General features: G+C 39.1%; 1 protein-coding gene across 1 annotated transcript in view; it reads right to left on the bottom strand.

Annotated features, from left to right (window-relative positions):
• Window positions 1–11203, bottom strand: part of ptprt (protein tyrosine phosphatase receptor type T) — a 280227-nt gene that overhangs the window by 232848 nt on the left and 36176 nt on the right. The window contains exons 3-7 of the mRNA XM_044348580.1: window positions 10825–10985; window positions 9900–10010; window positions 7410–7491; window positions 5713–5828; window positions 2167–2341 (exon numbers count right to left, since the gene is read on the bottom strand). Coding sequence (XP_044204515.1) covers window positions 2167–2341; window positions 5713–5828; window positions 7410–7491; window positions 9900–10010; window positions 10825–10985 — 645 coding nt within the window. The remainder of the gene's footprint in view (window positions 1–2166; window positions 2342–5712; window positions 5829–7409; window positions 7492–9899; window positions 10011–10824; window positions 10986–11203) is intronic.

Below are 11203 nucleotides of genomic sequence, written 5' to 3'. Positions count from 1 at the left end.
TAATAGAAATAGAAATAAACATAATTTCTTACATTTTATCTTACAGTAAAGACGTGAGCGTTTTACTACTAAAAAAGCACAAATTCACAGCAACTAACCACTGATAAATGGTGATACCATAATACAAGCTAAATGTAGTCCTACAGCATGTACATTATGATGTTATGTCAATCCAAATGTAGTCAAATCGATTGAAAACAACTTCATTTTGTGGCTGAAGCTAAATTTGTCACTCAACACAGTTGACACTCAGTAAAGTGTCGGTGGGTATATTATACTGTAATTCCTCAAAACTATTTATTTTGTTTATGCCTCTGTCTTCAAGTTATACATTTGGGTTGAGGAGCAACGCAGAATGTAAATATCGAGTGACCAAGTATAAATCTAGATTTACAGTGACTGAGCACATGTGGCTAACACTTTAGCATACCCTATCATAACACTGCAGCATACCTTATCTAGAGTAGGCTCAGTGGTAACACATTAACATACAACAGCGGACCAGTTCTAACTCTTTAGCATACACTGTGTGAGTCATAGAGGACTGATGCTAACCTTTCAGCAAACACGATAGCAGGCAAGGTGCACTTTAGTATATACGTTTAGTAATTATAAGCTGTCAAACTCAATGTTGAGAGAAGATTAATGATGGAAAATGAAATCACTTCTCTTTTTTATCCTCAAATTGAGTAAAGTTCATGAGCTGAAGACAAAGATGGATAAAGACAGAGAGTCCAAATCACAGAGAGCAACAGAAGAGAGGCTGGGAGCAAAGTAGAGGAATGTAATTACGTCTGACAACATCAGATAGTAGCAATGCTATAATTTCATCAAAGGCTTTACAACAACATTATCCAATCTTCTCAGTGCATTAATATCCTTCTCAGCAGGACAGCGCTGTATTTTCCTGTTGTTCACATGAACCATGGGAGGGAGAGTGGGAAGGTAAAATCACAAAGATTCCTTCATATTTTATGCCACGTAGTGTGAGCGTGAGCCCAGAGCTGACCAGATTGCATTAGAGGATTTGAATGTCTTCACCGAGGGGATATGTAGGGCAGCAAAGATAAATACGAGAGGGACAGAGGGAACAGGAGGTGAGGAGGGGTGAACGGAGAGCAATAAAGAAGAGGCAAGAAAGGACAAGCAGGGAAGAGAGAAGTGGAGCAAAGATTTTTTTTGTATTTATAATTAATATAAGTGTAGCTTTTGATTAGTAGTAGTCAAATTACTGTATGTTTTAACCACTTAAATCCAAATGCTCCCATTATATTTTAGCTTAAGTAGTTTTCAAGTGAGATAAAACATTTTTCAACAGTGTATGGCAACATCATGTATTCTCTGCTTGTTCCTGCACTTCAGTAAAACTTGACAGTACTTACTGTGTGAAATATGAATATACTACACTGTGTTTTTTATGCTATCCCATTACATCACATGGAAAATTGATTACTTGTGTAACATTATATACATATTTCTGTTTTGGTATCTTTAGAATCTTGATTAGACTTTAAAATGGAGTAGGCTACTCTGGGATTAAACACTTCTTCCACACAAGAATATGATGGTGGACCAACCATAAGGGATGTAAAGTAAAGGATTGAACTGTTCTACTGCTATATTCATCTTCCGTCCTCACACACCTGTGCAGTCTTTGTGACTGGTGACAATCTTGACAGACGAAATTAACACATTGAAATTAGGTGACTAGGAAGAAATTGAAGCCTCTAAAAATACTATGGTAGTATGCTCCAAATTTAAAGAGATAAACTAAGTAGTTTGTATTTCAAAAATTGAGAGAATGGGAGAGAACATGAGGCACTGAAACACAGAAAGAAAATGAACTGAAGGACTGACAGAGACAAACAGAAATGGAGTGAAAGAGAGCTCTTTGTGAGTTCTAGTCACTACTCTGAAGTCTGTTCAGTATTCTGTCCTCAGCATTCTCACAGCACTAATGAGCAACAGCTAAACACACACACACACACACTACCCATGTTTGTTTCTCACTTCATTTCTACATTAAAGAAGTTGTCCCACTTCACTTCATCCACACTGAACAACCCATTTAAATTCACAGCAAATACTCTGCTCTTAAATGACTGGTAGTTTGCCTTAAACTTGTAGTTTTTGTTTAACATAAACAAGAACAACAGCAGAATGTACCTTTAACAATGAGGTCGGCATAGTTGGACACCCCTGACCCGCCGTCTGATCGGATGACGCAGCGGTAGCGGCTGGTACTGCGCTGCGATGTGTCACCAACGCTGACGGTCGCGGAGAAGCGTCTGTGGTTCACCACCCTGGTCACCATCAACGCTGTGTCCTTACCGTTCCACTGCTGCATGATGGTAAACATAACACCAGAGCAAGGCGAGTTTATTTGTGTAGCACGTTTCAACAACAAGGCAATTCAAAGTGTTTTACATAAAACATAAAAGGCATCAAAATAGAATGTAAAAGCAACACAAGGTGATATGAAAAGACATTTAAATACAATTAAAAAGTGTTAAATTGGAAATAAGAATGAGCTAAAATAGAATAAGACAGGTTAAACAGGGGAGTAAAAGTTACAGTGCAGTGTGTCTAAGTAAAGGCTGATATGGTTATGTAAACGTGTGTGTCGTCTGCATAATATTTAACATATTTTGTTGTTTTCAATAATCTGAGCTAGTGGAAGTATGTAGAACAGATGAACAGAAGAGGCCCCAGAATGGAGCCTTGGGGAACTCCACATGTCATTTTTGTCCGCTCAGATATGTAATTACCTAAAGACACAAAGGATTCAAACCAGTTTAGTTCTGTGCCAGAAAGTCCCACCCAGTTTTCCAGTCTGTCTATTAATATGTTGTGGTTGACTGTGTCGAATGCAGCACTGAGGTCCAGTAATACTAAGTAATACTGAAATTCTGCCACTGTCTGTGTTTAAGTGGATGTCGTTGAAGACCTTAACAAGAGCAGTCTCAGTGCTGTGATGTGGTTGAAATCCTGACTCAAAGACATCAAAAGCTTTTTCAATGATTTTACTTAAAAACAGGAGGTTTGATATGGGCCTATTAATCTAATTGTTCATTAGAAACGTGTCTAGATTGTTCTTTTTTAACATTGGCTTTATGACTACAGTTTTCAAGGCCTGTGGGAAGACAGCTGTGGAAGACCTGAGGCCATGCAATTTGAATTTTTGGAAAAGCCTGTTGGCAGAATATCAAGGCAGCAGGAGGAGGATTTTACATGTTGTATAATGTGGTCCAAGTTTTTGTGGTTGATAGGATCACATTGTGTCATACTATTTGAACTGATTTTAAATGGACACAGGAACAACACATATCCTGTACCTGATATGGAGGCACTGACCGCTTGTCTAATTTTCTGAATTTTGTCAGTGAAGAAAGAGACAAATTCATTGCAGGCCCTGGTGGGTAGAAGTTTAGGGGCTACTGACACAGGAGGGTTTGTTAGCCTTTCAACCGTAACAAACAAGGCACATGCATTATTATTGTTTTAGGTGATGATACAAAGGGTACTGAAGGGATGTTTTGAAACCAGAAATTCAGTTTACTCTTTGTTGTCATTGAAAATTTATTGGTGCCAGAAAATCCAAATTTGGGGGAAATGTTAAATGTGGTGTTTGCTGCTTAAATGTTCTGCGACAGCTTAATGTAATAGGCTGAAACATCTGTCAGTCAACTGAACATACACTGATATCTTGAGAAATGCATTTGAAGAAGTGAAATTAACTCTTGAGTCTCTAAGTTCTTTCGGAAAAAAGTACTGACTTAGATTTTTTTTAGGAGAAATTGAGGCTCTTTTCATTTTTTAGAAAAGAGCTTTATTGGTGCCAGAATATAGCTCCCATTAGTTGCAATTAGCAAAACTGCATTTTCACATTGGCTTCAATATTCAGGAGTGGTGGTTTCCATCACGAGGTCTGATTAAAAATAATAGTGTAACCCTAGCTATTGACTACTCTCACAGCTTCTGAAATATTTTTAGCTGTTTGTCTCAAAAACTATTAATTTATGTTACTGTATGTATATTACGGTTATGACCCCATATTGATATCAAAGGCCCGGCAGGAATCCAAAGCATTCTGAATTAACCAGGTCATGGAATCTAAAAAGCGTACTGCTGACACTTTCTACTTGTAAATCATTCCCACATCTCCAGATTCAATCTTCTTTTACTACTGTTGTATTGTCTGCCAATTTGGAGCAACATGCTTTCCCCAACAGACCTCCAGTGAGGAGGGTCACTTCTCTCTCCATTGCAAATGTCATTACCGTACACAGCAGCGCTCTCAGTGGTATACATCCATGTGCTGTGAAGACATGCAAGCTCGCCAGTGCACATAGATGTAAACTAGAATGCGTACATACTGTAGGCATGGACACACACAACATACACACACACACACACACATTTGTCACTTGTACAGAGATGGAGTCATTGGTGCGAAGCAGAACAAGGACTTTTAATCAGTTCTGAAATAGAGCTGAGAAAGCTGGGGATGTTTGCCACATTGTACTTTCTTTTAATAAAATGGCATAAATAAATCATAATTGCATTTGCTATACTGGCCTTTTATCAGGAGTGCATTAAAATTGTATAATACCTCACATAAAAATCTGGTCATGAGTTTAATCACTGTACTAAATCAATGCCTAGGGTATAATAATCTGCAGGTAGCCATGACAACAGCTCATCTACTTAACTCTCACTGGTGAAACATACCTAACTAACCTAACTGGGGACTAACCTACTACTAGGGATGTGCAGAGATCCCAGTATTTGTATTTGTATCTGTATTTGTATTCAAATAAAAGTGGAAAGAAGCTTAAAAATCCTGTTTTTGTTTTTATGACACTTTTAATTTTAGAAAATTAAAGTGTTATAGTAAGAATTCATGAATAAACTACCTTACGAAGGGTTTTGAACTGCAGTCCATAACACAGAGACAGCGCAGTGTGTAACATGTAGGGAGGAACTTCACAGGCAATTATTGCTTTGCATTTTTCATTTATTGTCTATTTTTTACAACCTAACTTTGTGGAAAGGAGAAGGGGAACAACAGGTTATGGAAAGTCCCTTGGGAGCACTTTGTATCTGTCAGTAGCTCAGCTTTATCTCTGGCGAACACCCCCAACAAATAAAATATTTGTATGAAACAAATATTCGTATAAAACCCACTATTTGTGCTTTGCCAAATAATGTGTTTGTATTCGGGCACACCCCTACTTTCTACATTCAAACTTTTAAAAATGTATGACAGATAAAGCATATATTTTTGCCGGGGGTAAGTGACCATGGTATGAGAGCCATAAAACACACTGAGGTGTCCTGGTATAAAAAATAATGGACTCAATAGAGGAAACTGCAATTTCCCTTCCCTTCATCCCACACTTTGACATATGTGGACAACTTATTGTTTTTTTTTTGTTGGTGTATGATATTTTTTATTAGATTTGCTGATATAAATACTACTTACTATACCATTTCATAGATGAACATATAACTTTCTACACTGGGATATGCCAAAATGCAGCGTTACATTCAACATGCTGCATATTTAACAAAATACACTGAAAATCTGTTATTCCAGTTTTTTAATAGTTGGACATTTATGGCTTTCTGACCCTCCTTTACACAAGATCTGCATGTACATGTCCTGCTGGTGTCATTCATGCACATATTTACAGATATGAAGGTACTAACCTGTAGCCAGAGTTTATCATGCTGGGACCATTTCCCTCCTGCAGTACACTGAAACGTAGCGTTCTGACCCACGTTCACCTCCACATTCTGCAGACGCAGGAAGTGAGGCGCTTTACCTGTACACACACACACACACACAGCGAACAGACACCGTGTAAACATTTAGGTAGAATATTCTGTGAAGCTAAGGGAGATAAACAGGCACCCACACACAGACAGTTGGTGCACTCCATCAAGTTTTTCATGTGAATTTGTTTTGTTGGAAACATCTAATGTATTTGTCTGGGGAAAAACAGTACAGAATCCAGGCCATATGTGCTCAAGCTATTAAAATCATGAATCTACAATGCAACCAATAATAATTTCCACTACTTCTACATTTTGTTAGTGCATGAGATTACAGTTACATAAAAGAAGGATTAGTTGATGCTTAAAAAACATCCCCAGGTTAAATTAATCTTGTCTGAATCTGTCTTTGAACTAATAAAAGTTTTGTAGTCATGTATTTGACCAATCGGCTGCCACTTAAAGATGCATTCTTGCTCTTCTAATAGCAGATGCCGCTGGTAAAGAACAACACTTGCAGGGGAAAACTCACAACAATTGTATTCCTGTTCAAACGGGGCTTAATTTTGTTGTGCTGACTGAGGCAGAGAGACTCATGGGATGGCGAGGAGACAGATGAGCAGGCAGACAGCGAGACAGACGTCGGTTGACTTTGGCCTGGCATTGAGACCAGCCTGCGACTGGTTAATTTCATTTTGACTGTCTGCAGACAGAGATAAGCCTAACGGAGTATGCATCGATCATTTAACAATGATAATTCGCCCCGACGCTAATGGTCAGGTTGAGGATGGTTTGATTCTTTAGGAAGGGTATTCTTTATTTGTATATTCTTCTTTCTCCGAGCTTAATTTACATTATCTTACTAGATTTTTATTTCCTAGTTTATCTTCTTTCCTCCACTGTGAATACCTTTATTTTCTTCCTCTTGCTTCCTACCATTGACTCACCAACTTTGACTTATTTGATTAGTGACATGGCAAAGATGAGCTAAGTGTTTTGTGCCAGTCATGAGATAGAAAGAAGTTACAAAAACATTTTATCTCAAAAAAAAGTGCAGAAGGGATACGAAAGACTAACTGTATTGGCTTCTAAAATTCTCCCAAATTAAAACAGATGTACTACCATGCATTACAACTTCTCTTTTTTCACCCTACAGTTGCTCAGATCCTCATTATCTAGGAGTAATAACACCGTTTTGTTGTATAATGTCAGTAAAATTGAATTGAACTGCACCGAATGAATCTGAAACTCATTACTTGATGTTTAAAATGCTACACGTCGTGCCAATAAGAAGGACCGTGAGAATGTGAAAGAGTAATACACAGAGAGAGGTAAGTAGGCCACAGGGTGCAGCAGTGAGAGGCCTGGAGTTTTGTGAAGCAAAGTGCTTCTGTCAGATATGAGTGATGAAGACCCTGAGTTTGGACCTTCTTCCTGGCTCTCTGCAATCTGTCTGCAAGCCTCACAATCTGTCCTTTACACGGTGTTTGTGTGTGTGTGTGTGTGTGTGTGCGTGTGTGTGAGTGTGAGATAGCTTGAAAACAGATGATGCTCAGTGGGGCTACAGTTGTGCAGGGTCAACCATTATGAGACACACACACACACACACACACACTCAAACAGTTACTTACGACAGGGGTGAGCCAGAACTCGTATGTCGTCGATGGCGATGAAACCTGGATGGCCTTGGACCGAAACTGCTTCGAATATTACCTGAGAGGGAATCAAGGAAGAAGGGAATGACATAGGGAAGGAAAGAAAGAGAGGATGAGGTTGAGCCACACTCCAAAAAAAAAAAAAAACTTATTTTCTCCCACAAACTGCAACATCTTGAAGCCCCTGCAAAGCTCATATGGAAACCCTAGGGGAATTTTCCACAAAAAAGTCAGCAACTATTCCTCTCTTTGCTTCATCCCTTCATCCTTCTGTCTCTGTCCTTATGCCAACCACATAGGCACTTCCTCCTCCTCCTTCTCCATCCTTCTCCTTCATCTTTTCCCCTCTTTCATTTTCTCTTTAAATGAGACTGCTCTTTCTCTTCCCTTCTTCTATTCTCGATCTCTCCATCTTTATGTATTTTGCCTCTCTCTATCCTCTCTTTTATTTCCCCTTTTTTTGTAATTCTCCATCTCTCTCCCCATCACATCACTCCCTCTTTCTCTGTTTTAACATTTTCTCTACCACAGACTTTACACACACACTCTAAAGAGTGACAGGCAGTCAGCAGGGCTGTCAAGGGGCCATGCACTTCTGACCCACACATATATAGTCATACAAAAACACACTGCATGCACACACACACACACACACACATATATATACACCTCTGTGCTGTACTTGTCAGGATCCTCAACAGTATACGCCGTGACTCAGCCTGAATACTAAAGACTTCTGGGAAGACTTTACTCTCTTCCTTTCTCTCAACAAATAAATCCTCCTCCTCTCCAGATGTAGTTTTCATTCTCATTCTTCAGGCTCCGGATCAAAGTGACATGCATGTCAGTTTTCTAGAAATCAAAGACACTGGTTTATCTTTGGATGAGTTTCATGATCACTTGGGTACCAATTTAAAACCTGATGAAACTTCACCGTGTCAGTTTAATTTATACCGCAAATCTTTGTTTGAAATTCAGATTTTCTTTGCTCCCGTGTCTTAAGAGCTAACATACATATTTGAAAGCAACTCATTAAATTTTTATAAACAGACTTCATCTTAATTTGTAGCAGCAAAATAAAAGACATTAACACAGAAGTCTTTCATCTACTTGGTTTTGTCTTCGAGTGTCTTTCTGTATGATACTTAAAGATGGAGCCACACACTGTCCTGGTCCCTCTTGGGCACATTTCTAGCAATCCTTCTACATACCTGCTGATGACAATGCATCTAGTCTTGTTTGAATAGAAATAGGAAATTCCCACCTTGCAGTTCAGACCAACTGCCACACAAATTTAGACCATTAAAAAGAGAGTGACAGGTTGCCCTAAAAGTTTGTTTGTGCCCTCACAGTGGTCTGTACTTTAATATGACAATGTTTTTGTCCTTTTAAAAAAAAGAAGAATGAGTCATTTCTCCGTGGGAGGTGATTCCTCATTAGGTAGGGAAACACACACCTGCATTTAATTCACTTTGGTTACCATTGTGCTTCTGATCTGTAACACGGGGGTGCCTTCATTTACTGAACACAGTTCAGTCATTAGGTGAAACAGTTGCTTTTTTGGTACCTCAATAAAACAACGCAGCAGGGTACGTCTGTAAGCCTTAAATAGACTAATACACACACAAACTGAGAGTCATTAAATAGCAACAGTTTTGTATTTCAATATCAAAGAAATAAACCAAGGGAGAGACACCTGTTGGTCATCTTATTGCCCAGCCACGTATCACGCCGAGCGTGTAATACATCTGCTGGTCAACTGTGTCAGCGCCACATTTTGGGAAAGTACACACTTGTATAGTCAGTGCCAACAACTCCATCTAGCAGCCGTAGTATTTATGACCCGGAGAAGTGACGCAGTTCAGATGACGTCTATGATGGCTGGTTAGGTGGATGGATAGATGGCAAAAAGTGGACTTAGCTGAGCTTAGCCCTTCCTCTTCCAACCATGAGTCGAGACAAAAAAACATAACTACGATTTCCATGGTGTTTACCGATGCCATGACGATGAAGGTTGCAAAGTGTGGTCAAAAAGCCTGAGACACAATAGGCATTATTTCATGGCAGACATTTTAACATGATGAAATTAATAACGCTAATGATCAGTCTCAGGGTCCTCTTACACAATAGTGTTGTCGTTTCTGATTAATGTGTGTTGACAAGTCAAAGTGTCTGCCATTAAAAAAAATGTCTATTAACAAAAATCTGCACACATCAGTTGTCAAAATAATCACAGACACCTTCAATCACATTAAAAGAAGAGTATCTTCTGCAAGATTATAGTGTTCAAAGGAGAACGGGTAACTTTAACATTTCTCTGTATCGTTTTCATACTACTATATTATTGTTTTTTTATTGGATAGGCTATTACGTACACAATCAGCTTTTGCAAAACTGTTACTAATGTATTTTCAAGCCAGTAAAGACAGACAGAGAGAGCTTGTGTGTGTGTGTGTGTTGTGTTACCTGATAGGAGTTGGGCCAGAATGTGGAAATGGCCAGTTCAGCCTTCACCCAGCCTTCAGTGACCGTATCAGAGGCGTTCCACACCGGGTTCCCCTGAGCGCCTCCGTTCACCTGCAGGAGACAGAAATGAATAAAAAAAAAGAGATTGAGACGATGAAAAGAATAACAGGGTAGAGAGTATCATTGGAGATTAACTCTTGCTTTCTTCATTTTCTGACTTTTTTGTTATTTATTAGTTCATTTATTAGTCAATTACTTAACACATTCATTCTCTAATCCAATGATTCTTTAATCCTTTTATTTTAATCACTCCATCCTCCATCCACAGCTCCCTTTTCTGTACTTTCTTCTTCCTACCTGACCATCAGTGCCTTTTCACCATAATATTAAACATTCACTCTTGCAGGGCTGGAGCTTCCTCTGCTCAACAACACAGAGATTCTACTAATGTGCACTTACACACATACTGTGGGTCATGGTTTCTATTCCTAGTGTTTACTGTTTTATATTATATTACATTTATTAGTACTTACTCGTAATCTGCATTTGTGTCCATCGATTTATATAAAATGATCAACAATCTATAATAAGCCTACTTCTTTACATTTTTTTTACATAAACACACACACACGCCGATAACTTACTTTCAAATGCAGTACACCATCGATATTGTCATCCCTACTAAATGGAAATAGATGAGGTCTTTTGTTTACCTATCAATCATTCTCTCTCTCTCTCACACACACACACACACACACCTACATAAACATCCAATGCCCCAGGGCGATCTTCATCCCTCTTTGACAGGGAACAGAGGTCTGTTTGTTTACCTGTTCAGTCTGTTCGGTCTATCAGCCCCTTCCTCTGTCAATCCATCCTTATCCGTCAGTCACTCACACTCACACACACTCACACACACACACACCTTAATATAGACGTTAAGCGTGCCCGGGCTGGCTCCGTCTCGACTGGAGAGAGAATAGAGGAAGTCGATGCAGTGGGTGTCGTTCTCCTTCAGGGTGGGCATGTACAGATGAGCCTTCTGCCCCGACGCCCGGCCTGACGCGTTCACTACCATGAAGGAACCTACGGCAACAGAGACAATAAGGAAAAAGGCCACGGATGGTGAGAATATTACCGTAGCAGTACAAGTGGCCGAGGGTTTTGCCACTGAAAAGAAAAAAATACATACATGCATTAAAAGGGACAATGAAATGATAATAATTCAGCATGTTGTGCAATTTATTTTAGTGGTTTTAATTGTTTGGGACATTCCAGTAATGTTCAAGAAGGCACTGAATTCA

The sequence above is a fragment of the Thunnus albacares genome, chromosome 4, assembly GCF_914725855.1.
Source record: "Thunnus albacares chromosome 4, fThuAlb1.1, whole genome shotgun sequence".
NCBI lineage: Eukaryota > Metazoa > Chordata > Actinopteri > Scombriformes > Scombridae > Thunnus > Thunnus albacares.
Note: the sequence above shows the minus strand (reverse complement) of the source record. Positions and strands in the feature narration are given on the sequence as shown.